Source organism: Porcisia hertigi, chromosome 27, assembly GCF_017918235.1.
Source record: "Porcisia hertigi strain C119 chromosome 27, whole genome shotgun sequence".
In the NCBI taxonomy this organism is placed as follows: domain Eukaryota; phylum Euglenozoa; class Kinetoplastea; order Trypanosomatida; family Trypanosomatidae; genus Porcisia; species Porcisia hertigi.
The window spans coordinates 785,204-808,469 of NC_090586.1; the positions used below are offsets into that span (position 1 = coordinate 785,204).

At 56.7% G+C, this 23,266-nt stretch overlaps 7 protein-coding genes across 7 annotated transcripts; all 7 read right to left on the reverse strand.

Moving 5' to 3' along the window:
- Window positions 1–786: 786 nt before the first annotated feature.
- On the reverse strand, window positions 787–3,510 carry JKF63_03363 (uncharacterized protein; the record flags this gene model as incomplete). The annotated part of the gene is made up of 1 exon (XM_067899367.1): window positions 787–3,510. The coding sequence occupies one exon, from the start codon at window positions 3,508–3,510 to the stop codon at window positions 787–789; it is 2,724 nt and encodes a 907-aa protein (XP_067756157.1).
- Window positions 3,511–5,073: 1,563 nt separating this feature from the next.
- Window positions 5,074–7,035, reverse strand: JKF63_03364 (uncharacterized protein; the record flags this gene model as incomplete). The annotated part of the gene is made up of 1 exon (XM_067899368.1): window positions 5,074–7,035. The coding sequence occupies one exon, from the start codon at window positions 7,033–7,035 to the stop codon at window positions 5,074–5,076; it is 1,962 nt and encodes a 653-aa protein (XP_067756158.1).
- Window positions 7,036–7,881: 846 nt separating this feature from the next.
- JKF63_03365 (uncharacterized protein) lies at window positions 7,882–9,870 on the reverse strand (the record flags this gene model as incomplete). Its single annotated transcript, XM_067899369.1, has 2 exons — window positions 7,882–8,915; window positions 8,952–9,870. The coding sequence occupies 2 exons, from the start codon at window positions 9,868–9,870 to the stop codon at window positions 7,882–7,884; spliced, it is 1,953 nt and encodes a 650-aa protein (XP_067756159.1).
- Window positions 9,871–10,759: 889 nt separating this feature from the next.
- Window positions 10,760–13,387, reverse strand: JKF63_03366 (uncharacterized protein; the record flags this gene model as incomplete). The annotated part of the gene is made up of 1 exon (XM_067899370.1): window positions 10,760–13,387. One exon carries the CDS (start codon window positions 13,385–13,387, stop codon window positions 10,760–10,762), a length of 2,628 nt encoding a protein of 875 aa, XP_067756160.1.
- Window positions 13,388–14,800: 1,413 nt separating this feature from the next.
- Window positions 14,801–18,640, reverse strand: JKF63_03367 (uncharacterized protein; the record flags this gene model as incomplete). Its single annotated transcript, XM_067899371.1, has 1 exon — window positions 14,801–18,640. One exon carries the CDS (start codon window positions 18,638–18,640, stop codon window positions 14,801–14,803), a length of 3,840 nt encoding a protein of 1,279 aa, XP_067756161.1.
- A 1,352-nt stretch (window positions 18,641–19,992) lies between these two features.
- On the reverse strand, window positions 19,993–20,736 carry JKF63_03368 (uncharacterized protein; the record flags this gene model as incomplete). The annotated part of the gene is made up of 1 exon (XM_067899372.1): window positions 19,993–20,736. One exon carries the CDS (start codon window positions 20,734–20,736, stop codon window positions 19,993–19,995), a length of 744 nt encoding a protein of 247 aa, XP_067756162.1.
- A 1,449-nt stretch (window positions 20,737–22,185) lies between these two features.
- JKF63_03369 (uncharacterized protein) lies at window positions 22,186–22,608 on the reverse strand (the record flags this gene model as incomplete). The annotated part of the gene is made up of 1 exon (XM_067899373.1): window positions 22,186–22,608. The coding sequence occupies one exon, from the start codon at window positions 22,606–22,608 to the stop codon at window positions 22,186–22,188; it is 423 nt and encodes a 140-aa protein (XP_067756163.1).
- Between the last annotated feature and the right edge of the window lie 658 nt (window positions 22,609–23,266).

Here is a 23,266-nt window from a genome sequence, read left to right on the forward strand (position 1 = left end):
TCCTATTGAGGAGGTGACCCCCCACTAAAGTGTGTATGGAAGACGGGAACGACGCGCCAGCCACACTCGCGCCCGGGGGGAAGAAGACGCGCTTGAACTAAATTGCGTGTGTTCTATACACTTCTCGAACCCGGAGGTGTACTTCTGTGTGCGTGCGTGCGTAGGTGGGTGGGTGTGTCGTTTCTCTCTTCTTCCTCCTACAAATAGAAGCGCTGGGGGGTGAACGGTGGATTAAATGTGGGGAGGTGAGGTGGTGACGGGGTGGCGTCCTGTTCAGCTTGACGAGCGCGTGTATGCAAAGTTCTCTGGTGCACGCATGTGAAAAAAAAAAGAACGAGTGAGAGAAAGGAGGGGCATAAAGAGAAAAAAATAGGTGAGAGGGAAAGGTATGACGCTATCGCAGAGCATTGCACGGGTGTCGACATGCTTCTCTGAACACTTGTATGTGTGTACGTGTGTGTGTGTCAGTCTATTCATGTGCTTTCATGGGGTTGTCCTTGCATACGTGCTGATAATCTATCTAACCTTTGATGTCGCCAGCCCCCCTTCTTACATAGAGGACGAGCAGACACACACATACACAAACATGCAACAAAAAAAACCGTCCCCCCCCCTCCCCCAAAGAGGGGCAAAGAAGAAAAATGCACCGACACTTATTTGTGAGGCATGCGTTCCCAAAAGTCGTCTCGCAGGCCTCCCGCTTCCCCCCCCACCGCCGAGACACACACGGAGAGAGAGAGAGGGAGGGGAAGGGGGGGGGGAAGCGGGAGAGCGCACGCTGAAACATCATATATCCGAGACGCATCTGCTGTTCAGATGCGACTCCAACTGCGCACGCCACTTTGCGTAGTCGTCGCTCCCAAACAACTCCTTTCTCGGGCTCATGATATTGTCGCCACTCGCGTCACGGCTGCGCGTTTCGCTCGTGTGATGTGCAGCAGGCGCTCCTCCCCCCTCCACTTCTCTCTTGGGTGAGGGCAGTGGGGCCATATCAGAGTCGTGAGCCGAATTCAAAGCCTCAAAGGACTCCCAACCGCTCGACAGGTGCTCGGAGTCGCCATTGGAGTGCGTCTGCGCACAGTCGTCGCGGTCATGAGGGTCAATATGACGTGTGGAAGACCGCTGAGGTCTACAAGATGGAGAAGGCGACAGCGTGCTCATGAGCTCCGATGAACTGATTGGCACAGCATTACCGGCTTTTTTGTGGACCGGGGGCGTACCACCACCGCCCCCACCTTTAACGCCGCGAGGCAGCAAAGGTGGAAGTGGTATGAGCGGGCCGGAGTCACAGAGCGACGACGGAGACGAGGACGCCAACAATGAAAGTGATGCAGCAGGAGAAATATTGGCCTCACGCTGCTGTTCAGGGCTCCCTCCTAGCAGTTGAGAGGCTGCCGAAGAGAAAGACGATAATGTCATAGCCGGCATCGCGGGTCTTGGATGTGCGGCCTCGCGGGGGCTATAACTTTGAGTCGCCCCGGCAACCGTAACCTCGTAGTCCACACTGTAGCGCGTAGCAGCGATCTGCGACGGCTGCTTAGAAACTGAACCAAAGGCCGATGCAGCGCAGCACCCAGCTTGTGTTGATGTCGCCCCTCTCGATGCGTCTCTACTACGGAGGAGCTCCAGTAGACTGTGAACAGCAGATGTGGTTTCAGCTCGAAGAGCGGCAGCAGAGCCATTGGAGGAAGCGCTTTCGTGCACAGCTGACTCGGTGCCCAGGGACGTGGGGCTATTGATGGCATGACCAAGCGATGGGTGAAGCGACGATATCGACGTGGCAGGGTCAGATGCGGTGCCCTCCACATCTGTATCAACTGGTGCTGCAATGCCGGTGTGGGAGTGCAAAGTCGCAGACTCGCGATGTGGTTTTTCAGACGCTTGCACCACCTCTGCCGACAGCTCCGGCCTCGATGGCGTGTGCGCGATGAGCTCGTCAGTGCCACAGCAAGATGGTTCTCTCACTGCTTTTCCCTTGTCTTGGCTCCCACACGCCGTCCTCCTCACAGGGTATTGGGCGTGCACACCAGTGCCGAGATAGCCCACTTCACCATCTTTGAATTGTTGTGTCCGCCGCGTATCCGCAACCCTGTGTACGAAAGCGGCTGATTCCGCGTGAGAATGTGGGGACGCGCGCCCACCCCCAAGACCTTGGGCGGCTATCGCGTGTGGCCGTCCACCCATCCTCTGCACAGCGACATCACTCGTGGCGATAGAGGATTTCTCGGCATCTGTGTCGTCATCCCGATGTCGACTGTCACTGCCGCTGGGGCCGCAGACGAGGTTCAGCGAGCGTCTCAGGGAGCTTTGTATAAGCTTACTCACAGCGTTTCCTGGCGTGGGACGCCCTGGACAAGGTGATCCCACATCAACTGCTGTCGACGTGGCCACTGTCTCAGCCGGCGCACCTGACGGCATCGACGAAGTGCTACCCAGCGCTGTCATTTTGGTCGGAGTCGACGCGCTGGTGCCGGAGACGGTCCTTTGGTTTAAAGCATCCATCATACGCATCGCCCCCTCCACATATGCCGCAAGTAGTTTCACGTTCCGCCGTGCGTGCCGCAGCTGTTGTGTAAGGCGGGCCTCACGCTTGGCAGAGGCATGTGCGCGGGCCTCAAGGGTACGCGCACGGCTCTCCCAGGTGGCACCGTCTGCTAGCGCCTGCAAGAAGAGCGCCCGGTATAAGTCTACAGTGCTCCTATCACCATCAGCAACCCCTGTTGCAGGGCAGCCCGCTCTTTGGGCCTCTGCCTCAAGCTTGCACAAGAGTCGCTGCACGCGTGAGGTGGTCCGAAGCGATGAGAGCGGCCACCAAGACGGTTCCCCTTGGTGTGTGATGTCAACTGTGGGGATAGCCGCCTTTGTGGGTGGACTAGACAACGCTGATACTGACGTTGGCGGCTGCCGACTGCGGTGGTGACGAGCGAAGCGTTCCTCGTAGAGCCTTTCCTCCACCACCGCGCAATCGGCCTCCCCTCGCCGTGATCTCAGCGCCAAAGTCGCCTGCCTGCCAGGGGGCGGCAGTTGCTTCCTTGACACCCTTGCCGTGCCATGTGAACCGTGGGCCTGGTAGCGAGATCCACGCTGAACGCGGCGCGCAGCGGAAGCTTCGGGGACAGGAGCTGGTGATGCGGAAGCTAATAACCTCTCCCTGCACCACAAGGGGGAGACATCAGTTCTGCGATGAGCAGAAGAGTCATGGTGATGGTGTTGGTGCCGCTGTAATGCCGATGAGCAGCCAGTCCTTGTGTGTGATCTCTGTGGCCGGCACGAGAACTGCTTCTCGTGCCTGCTGACTCCTCCTTCGTCCCCGCTGCGCGAAATATGTGCTAAAAGCGGCGCTGTTCCGTAAAACGTCGCCTCCGCCGTCCGCTGCGCAAACGAAGTGTAAGGTATGCGCGCAGGAGAGTTACGAGGGTGATATTGCGCTGCATGCCGGCGCTGGGGCGACATCGTCGCACGTCTAGTGAAAGCTGCTTCCAATGAATCCGCATTGGTATGACTAGACATGCCTCTTTCTTGGACGATCTCAGCCGTTTCTCTAAAAAAAAAATGTGTGTCTGTGTCTAGGTGTCAATACGTCCTAACGGTGCCTCTCTCCAGACCACACATAGGAAGTGGGCGAGGGTTCACATCCAATGAGTGGAAGCTATGACTAAGGTCTGGACAAGACACACACAAATACACGGTTTGCACACACACACACACACACATGCAAGTATCACTAAAATATCAACACATAGTCAGGTAATACACACACACACACACACACGCGGGCGCGCGTCCGTCAACACACAAAGTACGAGGGACGGGACGGGACGGGCCGGGCCGGGGGGGTGGATGAGCAAAGAGAAGTTAAAACGGGTGAGAGAGAGGGGGGATAGCAGCATATTGTAGCTACGCCTGTGCGTTCCTGTTCTGTGAACCCGGTGGCTTCGTCAGCTCATCTAGCACACCCGCTGTGACTCGGTTGCCGCACCACGATGGCCTGAATCTCTTCTTTTTCTTTTTGGGGGCCCAAATAAACATCTCTTGTATAGGAATACGCACACACCCACACACACACATCTACAAGTGCACACACACACACACACACACACAGTCAAAATAGATGTGACCGCATACGCATTCATGACTGCACACTCTCTAACGGGATGTAACTTGGCCAGAAAAGACAGCAATACTCAGAGCCAATGTAAGCGGCATGTACAAGCCTATCCCACTCATCCATCGCATCCCCCCCCCCCCACACACACACACACACCCTCTAAAGAGACACACGCACACACACATATCGACAAACGTCATCGGTTTACTCGCGCGCGCTCTTTCCTCTTCGAGCCGTATCCTCTCATCTCGTGCTCCCTCCAGGAACCACCACCTCAAATGACCCGGAAACAAAAATGCCCAAGTGTTGCCAGTTAGTGTGTGTGTGTGTGTATGTGTGTGTGTTGCAACACGCAGGGAACCCCATCATCCCCAAGCGGTGACCGTTCGCTTTTTGGGGGGGTGGTGGGAGGCAGGAGGTAGGAGGTAGGAGGCAGGAGGTTGGGGGCCGGGGGGGGGGGGGGTCACGTAGATATTTGTGTGGAGGATTCTTATCGGAGCCTGCGACTATAAAAGCAAACGACTGGTATAAACTGTAATCAAAAAAAATATATATGACAAAACCCAAGAAAAGAGAAAAAAAGAAGGCGGCGCGCAATATGTATACATATATATAAATATATATATATATATATATAACGAAATAAATTTGAGTCGCCCAACAGCCATCGGGAGAGATAATGAGTGTGGGTAAGTGCAGACCTACCGCACCCAGATCCTCCAGTCTCAAGTAGAGCAAAACATCGCGTCGTGGCGCGGCACGGACCGACAGCTCCCTTCAAACCGTGGGGCTGCTCTGTGACGCCCGCCCGCCCGCCCCCTTCCCCTCCCACAGAAAGCGCAACGAACTCATATATACAGATAACTATATATATAGAGATAATATCGGGGCATCCCCATTTGGGCTTCTCTGTGAAGCTTGTGTCGGTCGCCCATAGGTCGACTACAAGACGGTTGCTGTTGTTGCTACTCATCCTCAGCCATCTTGTCGAGGTCTTCATGCGTCACGGGATGTGGGATGTTGTCTGTCTTGATACGAATGGCCGCGAAGGGGCTATCGAGGCCCGTTATGATTGACTTATCCTCGCGGATGCCGGTGCCGCTGAAGGCGTCGCCGATCATCCAGCCACCTATGATAGGGTAGTAGCCGTCATGCTTCGTCAGTGGAAACAACTGCTGATAAATCATGTTTCGCTCACCGTAGTTTCCGCCCGACTCAGCGTGCACCTCGCCATTGGCCCCAGCAATGGTCACGTTGCGGCCAACGCGGCCGACAATGGGCTTTTTGGCGTACCCACACTTGCGCAGCTCGTCGGTCAAATTGTATTCGGCCTTCAGGATGGCGGGGTGTTCCGGGTGGTTGTGGAAAATCATAGGCAGGATTGCCTTGTTGCTCGGGATGATCTTCCAGATCGGTTCAAAATAGAGGATATCCCAATCATCCCCCAGAAGCAAATCGCACAGGCGGACCTTTTCCGTCGGGCGCGGCTTCCACCCCGTGCCGCGCTCTGCACGGGCAGCGTAGTAGTCAGTGATGGCTGACTCCCACATCCATGTTTTCCACACATTGCGCACGCGCAGGCCGTCGCGATCCACGATGTGTCCCTCCTCATCAAAATGAAACTCGTCGAAGAGAACACAGAGTTTGCAGTCCAGCCCAACCGCCTCAGCGGCCTGCATGCAGTACAGGGCGGTGTACTGCTCCTCTTTTTCCTCGTCGACGCAGAAGTGGACGCGGCCAGTCGCCCCGCTGGAAGACCAGGCCATCTTGAGGTTGCGCTCCACTGCGAAACCGGAGCCACGTGTACCCTGTTGCTGGTTTAGACCCACGGACTCGGCCCACTTCTGCTGGATGCGGCCGCACTCCAGCAGCGTTGATGCGCTGTCGGCATTGTACTCAAAGCACTTGATTTCACGCGTCTCGTTGTTAAAGGCGAAATCGAAGCGACCAGAAACATACGTCTGCTGGTACTTCCACGAGTGGCGGATGCGAGGCCAAAACTCTTCTGGGATGCAGAAGAGACGCAGCTTCTCATCGCTCTCGATCACTTGCGCAGTCGCCTCCATAAAGATGGCGTGCAGCTGCGTTCCGTACTCGATGCACCGCAAGTGGAACTCATGATTCACCTCGTAGTAGCTGACGGCCGTCTCATCCAGGCGGGAGCGGCTGACGTCCATGCCGAATTCCTCCACAAACAGCCGCTCCGCCGGGTCGTTCATGTCGAGCCAGTTCGCTTTTGTCTCCTTGGGCACAAAGCTACGGCGCAACAAATACGGTTTCGGTGGCGGAGTGAAATGAAGCGACGGGTGCAGCACCACCGGTGGCTCCCCCTCCAAGCGGCTCTCGCGGCCAGGAAAGGTCACCCATCCGAGGGGGATCTCGATCTTCCCCGCGTCGTGGTCATCAATTACAGTCCAGATGCCGGCCTTGTGTTCCAGTCTCAGTTTGCACGCATAGGAAGACTCCCACTTATGAAAGAGATAGTTCTGGTCGGCAATACACACGTAGTCATCGCCCACTGCGGTGATGACGCCAACGTGGCCAGTGGGACTCTCATCGGTGGAGGGGTAGATGATTAGCGCGTCGGTCTCCGGCTTTGTCTCAGTACCGTTTCGCACCCGCAGCACCGCAAAGTCTTCCCCTGTAGCAGCGTCCCGCACCTTATTCAACTCGAAAATGTTGCAAGCCCAGTTCACATCGGGCAGCATCAGACCTTTGCGCTCCAGCATCCAGCGACGCGCGAACTCGACACATTGGTACTTGAAGCCGTAGAAGACGTTACTTGCGATGCTCCGCTCGCCGGAGAAAAAGTGATCGTGGTTGTTGCTGTACGCCGGGATACCGCCTGGGGCGTAGCCCTGCACCGCACCAAACGGGAGGCAGCCCGGCTTGGCAAAACTCACAGGCGCGCTGCGTCGAGAGGGCATTGTGTTTAAAATATAGTTGTTATCTCTTCTCTCTTCTCACCACCTTTTTTTTTGGTTTTTATTTTGCCCCTCTTCTTTCCAAAAGGAAAAAAAAACGATTCCGCGTATGTGCACGCACTCTCGCGGCCTTGGCGGGGATCACTTGGACTGTGGCAAGTTGGTAAGAATTATGGCACCTAGGTGTGCTCATAAATAAATATTGAAAACAAATGACTGTGTATCCGTCTTCTTATATGGTTTCCCTCTGTTGCTCGTTTTTTTGTTGTTGGTGCTGCTGCTGCTGCTGCTCTCGCACTTGCGCTGTCTTCAGTGATTTCGACGCAGATGATCACAATCTTGTTTGCTGAGCAATCGGTGTATGTGTGTGTGTGGGGGAAGCGGGGAGGGAGGGGACGTGTTGTGTGAGTGATGACTGTGCTATTGAGCATAAGTTAGTGATTGCCTCGGTGACATCGGGGGGAAGGGGAGGGGGGCATCTGTGTAGCAGCGCCTCCGCCCCCCACCCCACCCCCCTCCCCAAGCCCCCTCTGTTGACATTCTGGTGCCTCGTCCCTTCAGCTTTTCGGGTTTTCTTTTCTGGTGCACTCTCTCTCTTTCTGCATATAACCCGATACACGCAGACACACACACACACACACATCTGCCGCTGTCACAATCAAACTGCGTTGTAAGTCCCATTTTATGGGACCACAGCAAAGGCGGGCGATACAAAAAAACTCACAAGGGAAAGGGCGAGTGTACGGAACCCCGCCTAGGACTGGTGAAGCGGGGCATCCGCAACGGGGATATACAACGCCCTGGAGGCGAAGGAAAAGACACATACTACCTGAGTCCTGAGATGTGCACTCACTTGACGTTCTCTGTCGTGGTCGCTGCCACAGCTGCAGGGGCATCATTGACGCAGCTCCTGAAAGGATTTTCAGCGACCTCGTCGCCGGGATGGTGCTCTGCCTCTGTCTGTAAGCCAGCGAGCAGAGGTGCGTAGGTCGGCTGTAGCGGCGCGCCGAGCTGCTCCGCCGCTGTCTTCCGCTCCCCCTCTAGCATCTTCTGCTGTTCCTCGAGGGCGCCAAATACGCGAAGGCTCGCCAATACCTCACGCTCTTCAATCAGCTGCCCGTCCAAGCCCACTTTTCCCCCACGCAAGAGACTTCTTCCTTTCGTTGCAATGCCCTCCACCAGCTCCGGTCGCTTGCCGATCCACCCATCGTACTGTAGCAAGGCTGGCGGCGGCGCCAGACCGGGGTACAGCGCCGTGCGGCCGGGATTCAGCGTAGAAAGTGGCACCTCCCACGGTTCCTCGAGAAAGGCGTGCTCGAACTGCCCCAACAACATTGGTGGTACGTAAATCTCCACCGTGAAGCTGCGGTTCATTATGAGGAGCTCCTTCGCCTCGTTGCTCAGACGATGGAACCCCTTGATGACAGACTGCTGGTTCAGCTTTCCCAACTCGTGCAGAAAACGCTGGCCACAGGAATAGTGGCACAGCGCAGGCACACGCACCACATCTGCGACGAATGGCCCCTTGCGCTGCGTTGCCATCGTCCTCTGCAAGCTGCCACCGGCAGAGGAGGATGCCGACAACGTGTGCCCCAACTCAGCTGCCTCGTAGAGGATATTTCGATAGGCCGATATCATCTCCACCTGCGCCTCCTCACGCTGGAAGCGGCCGTGGCTTATGTCGGGGTCTATGCAAACAGCCGTATGGATGTGCTGGCGAATGGTGTGACTCGAAGACGGGAGCGGCTGAGCTGAGGTAGAAAGCGGATTCGGTATGCTCAGCGTCGTCTGCCGCACCTGCGAGGCAGACAAGAGGGTCGTATCGCCATTCTGTTGCAGGTGGCGGCGGTTGGCCGGGGTGTAGAAAAATGCGTGTGTCTCGGGTGAGTCAACGCTGGCGACGATGCTGTCGGTGGCATCTGTGGGGGTGTGAGCAGCAACTGCAGCCCCAGTGCCGGCATCAGCCACATCTGCCTCTGCGTTTGCTAAGGGAAGTCCAAATTCTGCGGTGAGACGACGCTCCAGCACACAAGAGGACGGCGGTGGCTTGCCCTCCGCGGCAACCCAGTCGAGGTAATACGCTGGATGCGCACTGGGAAACGGCACAGATGCCCCAGCCATGCGCGGCTCGATGGGGTCCACTACCAGTACGTGCCAGTCGCGTTTCTCGTGCAGCGTCGCCTCGGCTCGCTGCTTTCTCTCCACCACCTTACGCATGAGTGCGTCGCCTGCCATGTACTTCTTGTGCTCTAGAACGTTTCCCTTGCTGCTCGTCGGATCCTCGGCGTTGACTGCAGTAAGAAGCGAGATGTCAATGGGGCCGTAGAGGTCAGACATCTGCGTCAGCGGCACAATGCGCAGACGACTCTCAAACGCCGCGGAGAACATATCGCGGCCTCGGGGACGGTTAAAGGTCATGCCAGAGCGCCGCAGACGATGCACGCGCGACTCATCCAGGCCTGAGTAGAAGCCACGACGGAGCGTTCGTGCAGCTGTCGCTGAGCCAGCATAGCAGGAGGGGAAAGATAAACTCAGCACGATAGACGATGCTGCTGAACGTGAACAGCTGCGACGGAAAGCTGGCGAGCTGTATCCTCTCGAAGCAGACATCAAGGAAACGCAGTTGATGAGACTGCTCCTGGCGGAACCCTCGCTGTCGTGGGCACACTGAAAGCATCCGTCCAAGAAAGGCGGCGGCACAGCAGCTTGGTTGTTCGCAGTTGCGCGCGGCGTGCGAGCAGCACCCCGCAAGTAAGAGTTGCCACCTCGGCGACTCACAGTTGACGTCAGCGATACACACACCACGGCTGATGCAGATGTGAGTAGCCTGGGACACATCCTGACACCACTGGACCTCTTGAGCTACTTCGCACCTCGCACCCTATGAATGCACAGAAGCAAACGCATAGAGACGCACATACACGCACCAGATACGGGTGAGTGAAAGAGGGAAATCAAGCACTAAAACAAGGTGACGATTGCTATGAGCTGGGGGATACAAGGCCTCGGACGATAGCAGCCCCCAACCCGGTCAGATGATCTGGCAGCTTCCAGTGCGACGAATGAGTAGAAGGCGCGCGCGGGGGAACAGAGGGGGCATCAAGAAAGAGAAAAAAAATGGAGAGCGTCACTACAAAAAAAAACGAGACAGAGACAAGCGGCGAAGAGGTCCGCCGGAGGAGACAGAAGTACCGCCCCCCCCCCCACCCACCCACCCACCAAGTAAATGCCATGCGCGATGGGTTGCATAGATCGATGCTCCCTCAGCTCTTCGCTTTTGTTCCCTCCCCTCCCCTCTATCCCCTTCCCACGCTAAGCCAATAGACTGAAAAGATACGCCTGTGGGGGAGGGGGGACAGAGGTATATCATTGCGGTGTGACGGTAGATTGTCTGGCCACTCGAAGCTGACGAGAGGCGAAAAGCGAGAACAGGGCAGTGAGCATCTGCATAAAATAGCGCTTAAACAAAACAGAGACGCACTGAAAGAACACATGTGCCCCTTTACCACTCCATTTAGAGACGGACAAAAAAAAGGTGTGGCGCTGGGGAGATTGCCCCCCCCCCCTCCCTCCCTCTCTCCACCTCCCCCCCCTCCCCTCTCTCTCCACCTCCCCAAAAAAAAAGTGCAGAAAGAAAACAAGACAGGCACACATGCGCCCTCATATGCACACACACACACACACACACACACACGCGTACATATATGTTCAACATGTCCATGCGAGCTCATGTGTGCGGCTTCGACTGCGGTGCAGATCCATCGGTCCACTTGGACAAAACATTGAGCATGGCCCCCCTCGACGTGCCAACAACACTACCGGGGGCTACGGTAGCCGAGGACACCCCCTGCGCCCGGCCTCCGTCACTGTGGAAAGCCGGTTTGTTGCCAAATGATAAGGCAGTCGAAGTTCCTTTGTGTGCCACAAGAGTCAGAGAAGGCCCCACCCCACTTGCAGTCCCCGGCGCTGCATTTAGTGGGGCAGCGTTGGGAGCCGAGGGTGCTGCTCGACGAGATGTAGTACCACTGCTGGTACGGCGTCGCGCGCTGTTGGTGCGCTGCTGCCTCTTGGCGGGAGCTGCGGTCTGCGCCGAGTCCCCCGCCTCCATGCGAGCATGACTGTGCCTAGACAACACGCCCCCCGTGTTGTGATCGTCGTCGACTCCGTCGTCGGCGTCCACGACGTGAATGGCGCCGCCTTCATGGGGGCCGGCACTACCAACGCGGCACTTTGATTCATCGTGCTGCATCGAAAGAGCTTCCACATCGGAGATGTGTGCGCTTCGCGTTCGTTTTGAGGGTGGGTGCACCTGCTGCACTGCCTGCGCAACGATGCTGTCAATCGGCATTCGACCCAGCCCGTCATCGGGAAGCTCCTCGGTGTCGTCGTCGGTGTCAGCCTCGACGACGACACCGCGGCGCTGTGGGGCTCGCCGACCCGTGGCCCCGCCCGATGCGTTCGCGCCTCCCTCGTTTCCTTGCTCGATGGCGCGTTGTATGAGTCCCGAGACGGACGTCAGCCCACAGCGCCCACTGGATCGGTTTTCATTCTCAATGCAGCCCTTATCGCCGGTGTTGGGAGCTGCGCGGGGAGCGGTGACACGCACCATATCGAAATCATCGAGCTGGTGTCTGCACTCCAGCTGATGCAGCGATGGCGAAGCAGCGCCGCCCCGGTCTCGGCGCTCGCCTGCGACGTCATCGTGCTCATTTTCTTCAGCGTCGTCATTCTGCTGCTGCTGCTGTGCGCCCTCCAGCTGAGCAGCCCGCGCGTAGCGCTCGTTCACGTGCCGCTTGTGTGTGAAAACCTCCTCTACAACGCGGTCCGGTTTCAAGATGGAGTCGTTCGCGCCGTTCTCCAGCCGGCGCCACACCGATTTCTGCGAAGTGTGCAGCAACTCCATTAACCGCTCATCAATCGCATTCCGCTCACCCTTTTCCGCAAAAGCGTATACTGCGGCGCTCAGCTCCGCCTCGGAGAGAAGCGTGCAGGCTTTTTTTAGGTTGTGATTGAAGACATCGGCAATCCTTACCCGAATGTCGAGCGTGTGAAGCTGTGGCCCTGTCGGGACGATGAGGCCGCCGCTTGCAGCAGCGCTGTCGGACCCGAGCACCGTGCCCAGGGTGGCGGCGCCCATCCGCCGTTCCAGCTTTGGTTTTACTGGCCGTAAAAGCTCGCCTGGGTTCGCGACGACGTCGATGTACTGCTGGCCGAACCGATTGAAGTTGGGCTGAGGGTACGGCGCAGACGTCACATCGGTGAAGTCCACAGCCAAGAGAATAAGCGGGTACTTGAGGTTCGGGTGAAAAGTGAGGACATCATCGGGTATGTGGCTGATCTGCTCTTCGGCCTCGCCGATCATGTCGTTCATCACACTATGCAAAAAGGTCTCCACCGCGTCAAGCGTTCGGCCATCGGGCAAATCCTGCCGCAGTGCCACTGTGCGCCGCACAACAGGGCGCACGCTGCGCAGCGTGTACGGAGTGAGGCGGTACGACGTGCCCCGCACCTCAAGGATGCCGTATTGCTTAGGGTTACACTCTTGTGCGGAGAGCGACGTCATGATCGTGCTGCCGGGCTGCACGACATCGAAGCCGTCCGCAGGCTGCGGCACCATGAGTTGTTCGTGCTCGTTTCCCCAAATGACGAGATCCATGCCGAAGCCGGCAAGCATTCCCTCCATTATGCCATTTTTGCTACCGACGCCGCGTACCCCACGGTTCTGATGCAGCAAGAGTATGTTGAACCACTTGCGGCCCGGAACGGGCTTCGGGTACACAAAATGAACCTTCTTCAGCCGGAAGCAGCGATGTAGTCGCTCGTCGCGCACGTTACCAAGGCCGTAGAGGGCGATAAAGGTGCTCCCCTTGCGCAGCAAAACAGGTTCGAGAATGATGTCGTCCAAGGAGGTAACGTGACCAAAATAGTTGATGTAACCGTTTGTGGCGAGCAGGTCAAGCGAAGAGGTGCCGCCAACAGGGTCATCGTGGTTACCATGGATGGCAAACACTGGCAAAGCGAGATTGATATTCGGGTCTTGGAAGTTGGCCATGGGCAGCGCGTGTGAGGGAAAATTTTGTGCTGGATCGCTCAGCAGCGAGAATGGAACGGCCTTGTTTCCAAACACGTATTTGCGAAAAAGTGAACAGGCGCGGACAAGGCAGCCCAGACTGGGCTTGTTTTCATGGAAAAGATCGCCACCGAGAAGCATCGCGTCCACGTCGTGCTCAGTGCGCGCAGCGCGCAGGACTTCCTCGAAAGTAGTAAAACTGTCATCGCCTCGTCTGGGATCGCGCTCAGCGAAGCCGAGGTGATTGTCAGTTGTGAGGAGAATTTTGAAGGTGTTCTCGGACATTCTGCGCACACAAGTGTGAACACACACACATACACATACACAACCGACGGGTTGCCCCTGCCGGCCCGACAGGAGGATCTGCTGTGTTGCAGGAGTGCCGGACGCACACACACTGTACAGTGCCTCACACGGCGGTTCCGGGGGAAATAATAACGAATATATATATATATGCGTACCCGAAAACGCAGAAGGGGGGATTGGGAACGCACAGAGTCGCCGTGCGTCTTTTTTTCACGTCGGTTCCCTATCCCGCTTCCTCTATGAATACAAATAAATATTTGTGTGTGTGTGTGTGTGTGTGTGGATGAGTATACTTTATGGAAATGTCAGCGTAGCTGTAAGTTCTGTGTGCGGGGAAGGGGAGGGAGGGATAGGTGTGCGTATGGGCATGTCAACTATCGAGGGGGTACCCATGCAGTGACGGCGACACGCATGATAAACGCTTCTGTGCACCGCTAAAATAGTCCCAACACTGGGGTGATGAAGAAGGGGCACATAAAACCACCGTGGGTGCAGGGGCGCAGGGGAAAAAAAGGGAAAAAGGGAGAGTGAGTGCATCAGTGCATCACCCCGAGAAAGAAAATTTTGATAGGAAACAACATGATTGTCTCCCTCCTCCCCCCTCCTCAGAGAGGGGGGCGGCAAGAAAACAGCTCAGGACACCCGGTGCGTAGCACAGAGATGTCAAACTCTGCCAACGCTCCTCCCCTCCGGCGAAGTCCTTTGTGGACCTCTCCTCTCAGCTACTCGGATAAACTGATCCGAAGAGGATACACCATATACAAAGAATGGGGCACAGAAGACGGGAGGGGGGGAGAGAGAGACACATCCTCATCTCAGTTCACTGTGCCGCACATGTTGATCAGGTTGCATCTCTCGCTGCACCCTATAGTGTGCCAGTGCATAACTCTGACTATGCATGCGTGATGAGAGACGTCAGTCACAGCACAAAGAGACCGCCTCATCACTTGCCCCTCTTTACCCACACGCACACACACCCACTCACACTTTTTTTTTTTTTTTTTGGGGGGGGGGGGGGGGGGGGTTGCTTCGTTGATGTATGTAGAGTGGCTACGTCAGCCTTGCACAATTAACACGAACGCACGTGCAACTGCGTCGTCATACGCCGACTTCACATCTCCACACCCTACCCAACCCTCTCCTGCCATCACTACCACCAGTAGCCGCAGACACACACACACACACACACACACAAAAGTGGAAAGAAGGGAGCACTCGAAAACAAACATTTTTTTCTCATTTGAATCAGAAATGGCTCTTACTGTGTGATCCATATAAAACCCAAAAGGAGTGACGCCGCAGAGCAGACCCCAAAAAAAAAACTCACACTCGGATTACACGCGCACTCAAACAGAAAAAAAACGGCTCTCCCTCGCAGCACCGCCCTGACCATCAAAGTTGCACCCATTTAGGCAGTGGCGTCTTCGTTTGGTAATCTCGCACCGAGTCCTTGACAGCGCGCACCTTGCCTGTCTTCTTGTCTGTCTCCCACATGTGTGAAGGCAGCAGACCGGCGCTGTTGCGGTGCATAGCCACCTCGGGGCGATTGAACTGCGGCATCGGATGATGCTGTCGGACCTCCCAGTAGGTGCGGATCTTCTGCGCCTGCTTCCATGGAGTTACGCCGTCAACAAACTGCAGCATATCACGCACCTCGTTCTCGTAGTTGCGCAGGTACCCATGTGGGCGGGCCTTGTAGCGCCATGAGCGGTTAAGAGAAAAGAAGTAGCTGACGCCGATGTTGTCGGTGCGCATCGTTTCGTGGATGATGGGCTGGTCCGCCTCTTGGATAGCGATCCACTCCCATGGCGTGTACCGTGGCAAGTAGCCTTGGCGGACATAGTCACGGCGGTGCGAGATGGAGAGGGGTCGGTAATTGTCTGCCCGTGATGTGTCAAAGTGATTCCACTGGTCAATCTCAGTGATTTGCTTTGTCGTGCGGTACTTGGCAGTGGCTGCGTTGCTAGCAAGGCGCTGCTCGTACTTCTCCAGGAAGTGGTCATCGGCCCCGCTAGCGCCTGCGCTGACAGACGTGCTCGACGACACCTTCTCATTGTTCGGATCGGTGACGTCAATATAACGGCGCAGAGCTGAGGGGTTGTACCGACGTGACTCGTCACCGACCGTGCGCTCCGGACCGTGGTAGCGGCGCTGCCAGATCATGACGTCGGCTAGCGGTACCTCCTGCACGACTCCGTTGGGATAGAAAGCCACTGCCACGAGTCGCGGGTCGGGGTTGAAGAAAGGTTGTCGATGGTACTGGACAATGCGACCTCTCTGGAAGTCGCCGGTAATGGTGGCCCCGTCCCTGTTCTCTCCTGCCGCACCCAGTCGCCGACGCGCGCGCACCGGCAGGCCTGGGCGAAGACCATCCGCGTGCGTCGCTGGCGACCACCCCTCTTCTCGATCCGCTGTCGCTTTCTCCCAGATCGCATCCTGCGTCTCGATGTAATTACCACGGTTGTAGCTGTACTCGCCAATACCGTAGTCCAAGGCATGATTGTACTTGGTACTCGCCGGCACCTCCAGCGGGTACGAGGAAAAGACTTCATCCGTCATTTCCATGGACTCACCCGACTCGAGGCGGATAGACAGTGGCGTCACAGCGCGCTCGCTGCCCGACAAAACAAGGTACACCTGACCATCGATGCGCACCGTCGACGAAGGCGGTGCGGCATTGCTGCTGCCGCTGCCGCTGCCGCTGCCTGCAAGGGCCTTATCGGCTGCACTGGCTGACACGCTCTTCTCCAGAAGCCTCGCCGACACAGTCAGCACCGCTCCCGTCTCTGGATGCTGCACATCAACCACCGGAACCCGATAGCCCTGCCCTATCACTTCACCGTACTGCTCCTTCTCACGGATGTAGCGACGGCCGCGCGCCATCTTCGACCACTCTTCCAGCTGCACATCCGACTCCTGCTTCACGTACTGCTGGTACATGGCGCGCTCATCGGCGTCGAAGTACTTGAGGACCTCCTGTGGCTGAGCGTACCTGATGACAGGCTCCGGAGCCTTGCCAGCCACCTCCTTCATGAAGCCGCGGTTCCAACGGTGCTGGAAACCCTCAAACAACATCAATCGGTTTATGTAGCGACTGCTGAGGATGTGTTCGCGTGTATCGGCTGTATTTAGCTCATCTGCGACGTGCTGCAGGTGCAGATTGAGCGCACCACCCTCTGCACGCACGACCGACTCCACGATGGTTGGAGAGGGCAACACATACACGCCGAACCAGTTGCGTAGCGCCTCAACATCGATCTTGACTTCGTCATCATTAAGGTGCAACTTGGATGGGTCAAAGGGCGTCCTCTCGCATAGCTCATCCAGTGCTAGAACTCGCGCCGCCCGCTCAGCCGCCGTTTCGTTGGCGACCGGCTCTAGCCCGTGCAGCAGCGCCAGTTCACGTCGCTGATTGTGGTGCGCTCGGTAGCGGGTGAACAGCTCCCACTCAAAGGCCTCAGGTCGCTGCTTCCACAGCGAGAAGCCTTCAACGTCGCGGTACATTCGGAAGAGCCGCTGAGCGCGAAAGTCGGGAAAGGGTTTGAAGTAGTCCAGCGGACGCTCACCGCGAGCGTTACGGTGCGCGAAGACGAACTCGTCAATAGACTGCTGAACAGGAACGCCGTAGTGTATCGTATTCCTCTCTGTGAAATCCTGCTCCCCTTGCGCAACGCGGTCCTCGCGACGCGCCATGTCAAAGCGGTTGGTGAGAAGATGCCCGACACCGGTCTCCGTGTTGCGCCGCACGTACGGGTCAACGTGTTCATCAGTCGCTGTCCGCCGGTAGGCGTCAGAGGCAAATTTTACAGCGTCGAGTAGCCGCTCATCGTTTGTGTGCTTCTTTAACGTTCGCTGGTCCGGGCCGCCATCCTGCACAAGCGCGCCTTGCCGCCCAAGACCAAATCGCTGCTTGCGCGCCTGTTCCTTGGAATCTTGCGCACTCTGACGGTGCGCATGCAAACCACCGATGACGTCGCCGGTCAGCGCCTCGCCCAGCTTTGGCTCATCGGAGGTGGTGTTCTGCGCGTAGGTCTGGCGGGCCTGAGCCTCCGTGTCAGGCAGTGCCGCCCCACCGCTCCTCATGTTCTTCACCGCCTCCTCCATGGAGGAAGGCGGAATGGCAGGTGGCAGCTGCTGCGCGCCCTGTGGACGCCCTGCACGCTGTGCTGCGAAGCGGTCCATATCGTATCCCTGGAAAGGAATACGCGATGAGCGCTGCATAACCTTGAAGTCAAACCGCTCCTTCGCACGCAACCCGTGGGCAATGCGCAGCTCCTCATCCATGCTGTCATCTGCAGCGGCAGCGTAGTCCTCCGCTAGCGCATTGACAAGTTCGCCACCACTGAGGCCGGTGGCAGTGGCATACGACACACCACCAGGGACTGCGGCGGTGGCAGCAGCAGCAGCGGAGGGGGACAACGACGACGTTGCAGCGGCACGGTATCGATCCAGAGTCGCCTGTTGATGAATCTTCTCATCGCTTAGCGCCCCACTAGTCCGCAGCTGGTCCATCGCCCCAAGTGAAGCGTTGCCTGGAAACGCGCTGCGGTAGCGATCAGCGGGGATGTGACGCTGCGTGTATGCCTCGCGCTCGGCGTCGCTACGCAGCTGCCGAGAGGTCGCGCGCACGTCCTTGGAAGTGAAATCCGTTGCTGCCACGTCGTGCTCCAGCCAATCGCGGCGCGCCGCGGCTGCAGCGTACGAGTCGTGTGGGCTCTCGCTGCCCTGCCTGTGGTGGTAGGCAATACTGCCGCCTTGCATAAAGTCGCGCGGCGCGTACTGCGGTGCATATCCAGTTGCTGGGTCGCGATAGTAGTCCTTGTGCGCTAGCCCGCCGAGGGGGTCCACTGGGCTCATCAGCTCCCGCTGCAGCCGGGATGCCCAATCTGACATGGGCCCCTCCACACCAGCGGTGTGTGAAGAAGTGTGCGGTGGTGGCGGCGCGGTGCCGCCCGCAGAGTAACTGCCGTGTGGAGCACTAGCCGCACCCAAACTACCGCCCCTTCGGTCACGTCCGACAGATGTCGACGCCGAGGGAAAGGACGAAGTGGGTTCAGCATTATCACGAATGAAGGTGTGGATGCCATGCCCGCTGCTGCGGCCATCGCCACCGCTCTTGCTGCTGCTTTGTGCACGGCACGACGTCCTCTGAGCTGGACAAAATGAGAAAACCGTAAGCGATTTGGCGGCCGCGGTGACACCGAGGACGTCGCCGCATCGACGACGCAGCATGATAAAGAAAACACAATGGAGGCGCTGGTGTTACAGCCTAAAGCCACAGAGAAACACGAGCACACAAACGCAAGCCACTGCCTGTAAATGTGATGCTCCCGGGGAGCGGGGGATTGCTTTGATGGGCAATGAGAGAGGGCGGAGGAGGGAGAGTGGGGAGTAGGGCCCCCAGACGCCACACGCACAGAGAGTGTGATACAAGCACATGAAATATATGTATATATATATATATCGTTGTTTTTTTTTTGAAAGGGGAGAGGAAGAAGCCGTAGGAGGAGGGAAAATCTCTCTTTTTTTTTCGGGGGAAGGGTCGAATGTGGTGAGGCGAAAAAGCCCACAGACATCCCACAGTCACCAGACATTCGGCATCATGAAGGTCACACCAGTGCGACCCCCCTCCTTCCCATCGCATATCAATTGTGGGAGGAAGAGGGTAAGAAAATAGGGAGCGACGTCGTCCAGCTCCCCCTGCCAGCTGTTTATTCGCTGCAGAGCGTGCCCCTCCTCCTCCTCTCCCACCTCCCTTCCTTTGCTCCGCCGCGCCCGGCGTTGTGGTTCAGAGCAGTAGAGCATGCGCGTCATAGCAACAGTCTACACAAAGAAGAGAGAGACAAACACGGGTTTTTAAAGAGTTATAAACGTCACAACCGGGGAGGGAGGGGATAACGCGATGATTGAGCAACAAAGAACAGAGTCACTGTAGGTGCAACATGGTGGAGCGCAAGCGTCGTAATGAAATGTCAGAGAATACGAGTTCCCCTTTGTTCAGTAGATCATCTCGTGAATGGGAGAGGTGGCGGTGTCACACACACACACACGCACAAATACAGACAAGTGACCACCATCCCGAGAAATGTCGAAAAAGTGGAGAAGAGAGAGGCCTTCTAGGAGAGACGACGCCCAACACGAGAACACATGTCCTACAACGAGAGGAGGGAAGCACACAAAACTTGAACCCCCCCTCTCTCACTCACACACGCATCTATGTGCGCAGTGAAACCTCTACGCAATCGTAGAAGTGTGAGCATCACGACTTTCTTTGAGAAATGAAAACACAAAACGAGACAATGCCAAATGGCACAGCATCACGACTGGAGGGGAAAGGGAGGAGAGATGATCACAGCAGAACTAATAGAAAGGACAGCGTCATACGCGGGCATCTCTCTTTTCACTTCGGTGTGTTCGCATGTTGTGGGTAGGCGAGGCTGTGGTGTGTGTGTGTGTATGTGGGGGGGGGGGGGGGGCAAAGGCTTTGCTCCGTGACGGTTTTTATTTGCTGCAGCGTTTGTGGTTGTCCTCATCACTGCTGCTGATATGCCTCAAAAGCCGTCCCCTGACTCTTGACACGCTCGCTACACTTTCGCGTTTCCACTGCCAGGGGCGGCGGTGTTGGCGCTGCTGTTGTTGCCACCATCGCCCATGAAAAAGGACGCGACATGCCCCGCCGCCTGGGGCCGCGCCGCCGCCTGGGAGAGCACGTAGGAGGTGACTTTCTGCTGAGCGTCGCGACGGCATTTGATGTAGCCAATAAAATTCGCTCCAGAAAGCAGAAGGCCTGCAAGAGTGATGGGGAAATATCGGAGGGACAGTAAGTTCAGGAAGAGGAGCATCGCCCAGGCAACACAGTTCGCGCCCGTCGTGACCCAGAAAAACCAGTTGTCGTACGCATTCACGCGACTGTCTGCCTCGGCGCTACTTTCGAATATCCACTGAGTCGATCCATCCTCCTGTACCTCGTTCCACCACCGCATGGCGACCAGGATGCGGCCTGTCACATTCTTGGTCGTCCAGAAATCAGCAGCGAGGAGCAATATCGTGATGACGAGCAAAAGTACGTACTTGAGGCCAAATATGCCGCCTAGCAAGAAGACCAGAATCGCTGCTATTTTGAAACACACGTGAAACACGGCTGCAATGGGGTGGGCTCCCTTGTAACCGCCATGGTCCGTCGTCTCCACGTGGATAACTTGACCATCTTGCCCCACGGCCGGAGTCTCTGTGTAGCTCAAGTTTTTCTGCGCCCCAAAGTCGGCCCCCTCTTGAGCCCCAGCCGGGGCGCTGCTAAAATCAAAGGCTGGGTTGATGTTTTGGTTCATCGCTGCAGCGATGGTGAGCACCCTCTTCACGAAAACGGGTTCTGTGATGTTACGTATGAGTGCGCGTGCGTGCGTGCGTGTGTGTGTGTGTGTGTGTGTGTGTACACCTTGTGAGTGACGGTAGGGGAGGTGGGGGCGTAGCGCAAGAACGAGAATGAAAAGCAATACTAGCAAAGTGCAACAAGAGGAGAGAAACAGAACACAAAGCGTGTCGCACACGGATGCTCACAGCGACAATACCAAGGGGAGGGGTCCTCTGATAAACAGCAACAGCACAGACAGAGCGATAACGCTGAAGGGGTCACAGCAGCGAGCTTCGGTGTGTGTGTGTGTGTGGGGGGGGGGAACAAGGAAATACACATGCAAAGCTCATCGGTGCACGCCGAATAAAGCCAACGTCAAGACGGAGAAATCACCAAAAAAAAAGGTGGGGCCGAAAAGTGTAAAGATGAGAATGCATGGGTAGGGGGAGGGGGGGGGGGTGAGGGCAATGGAGTTCGAGAGCATGTCGAGGGACGGATAGGAGGCCTGGGCGTACAGGCGCGAGAGGAGAGGAGAACTAAAAACACTGCCTTGTCACGTCAAAGTACAAAAAAAAAAGATGCGATGAACAGACCAAAGGGGGGAGGGAGGCGACAGACATGGGCTACTGGCTCTGTGTAGTACCATGCTCCGCGGTTACTGATGCTGCTTGTTGGGGAGGAAGAGGGAGGGGAGGGGGGTACTGACATGAAGTTGCCTTTGATGCCCCCCTTTCCCCGGTTTGATGGGGCGTTCCCCGTCTTTTCATTCGATGTTTTGTTTCTTTGGCGCTCTTTTAACATTATTGGGGGGTGTGAAGATCCATTTTTCAAATGTCGTTGTTTCGCTATCAGCCTATCTGTCTCTGTCTGTCTCTGTGTGTGTGTGTGTGTGTAGGGAGGGGGGGGGGGGGGGGTTGCTGAAGACGTAGGTGGCGGTGTGTGATGGAGAAATAAGAGAAAAAATCACTTAGAAGGTACAGACATACAAAACAGGAAGCTGTCCTGCTGCACGAAGAGTGCGCGCATGTAACTGACAGAAAACACAGTGGACAACCTTGAACAACAAACAGAAACGTTCCAACACAGAAATGTAGGCACAGGCGCGCAACCGTACATATAAACCGAAGCAGCTGTGTAGGCTTTATGTAATAGCGCCGGGCACACAGGCACAGGCACAGACAGACACCGAGACAGTAGGGCATGCCGAAGACCCGACAAGTGAATCAGAAGCAATAAAAAACAACTTCTCAAACAGACAATTCATGTAGAGGAATCCCCCTTGAGTGGCAGAGCATGAAGAGAGGGTGAAGGGACCAGCAAAGAGAGACAGCATGCCCATGCATGCGTGCCGTCCAGCACACCCCTCCTCCCTCCCCCCCCCAACCGCTTGCCATATCAAGACCAGTCACTAAGAACGCTGCCCCAGCTACACCACCGAGTGCGGCGCCGCGGTGTCACTCCGGCGCTCCTTTTGCCGTTGCACGAGATAAACCATACCGCAGTACACCGTCTCTAGAGCCTCGGCCTCACAGTCGCGCCCCTTCATACGCTGGCAACGATGCAGCGCCCGCTGCTCATTCTTGCACGTCGGCGCCACCGCAGCTGCACGGAAGATGGCCGATTGCTTCTTTTCGTCCTCCAAGCACCTCTGCGCAACCTCACGGTACGGGTTGCAGCGCCTAATACCCCGCCTCTGGATACTCTGATCCACGTAGCTGCCATCAATGTGCTGCGGGACAAAATTCTGTATGCACGCCTCAAGGTCGCCCGCCTCTTGCGAGCAGAACCGATCCGTCATCAGCTTCGTCAGGAGAATCTGTAGATTCTCATTTGTCACTTGTTCTGACATGTTTTGTGCGCGTGTATGTATGGGCGATGAGAAAGGGGGGGAGAGGGGAGGGAGGGAGGGAGGGGGGGAGGGGCAATGAATGAATGAAGCCACGCAGTCGTTGTTCTGCCGATGTAGCGTCAATGCTAACAATGACGCGCCACTTTTGCATCGTGCACGTTAGCGGTGGGAGGAGGGGGTCGATGAGAAGGATGAGAGAGGGCAGAGATAGAGAGGGGGGAAGGGATATAAAGGTGAGACATACGGCAGCCAGGGGGGAGAGGAGGAGGGAGAGGGGGAGAAGCATGTAAAGAGCAACAGGAAGATGAGGTGGTGGGGAAGGGGTACCACTCAGGGACCGGTGGCGAAGGACAAGAGGGGGGCGATTCCTTGTAGATGCAACACAGATGAGCGCGGTTGGCACCTCCAACGGCGTCCACAAAGTAAGGCTACAACATTTTGCGGGAGTCAAACAGGGAGAATTTGGGAAGGGGCGTAGAACAGCGACGTGCACGAAAGTCAACCCGCACACACAACGATGCGCAAAAATGCGGCACTGAAACACAAACACACACACACACACACAGGGAGACATGTGAGACCGCTTGCCAGTGGTGGTGGATGGTGGTGGGTTGAGGAGCTGCAGCGCGAAAGCTATTGGCGCTACATAATGGCCGAT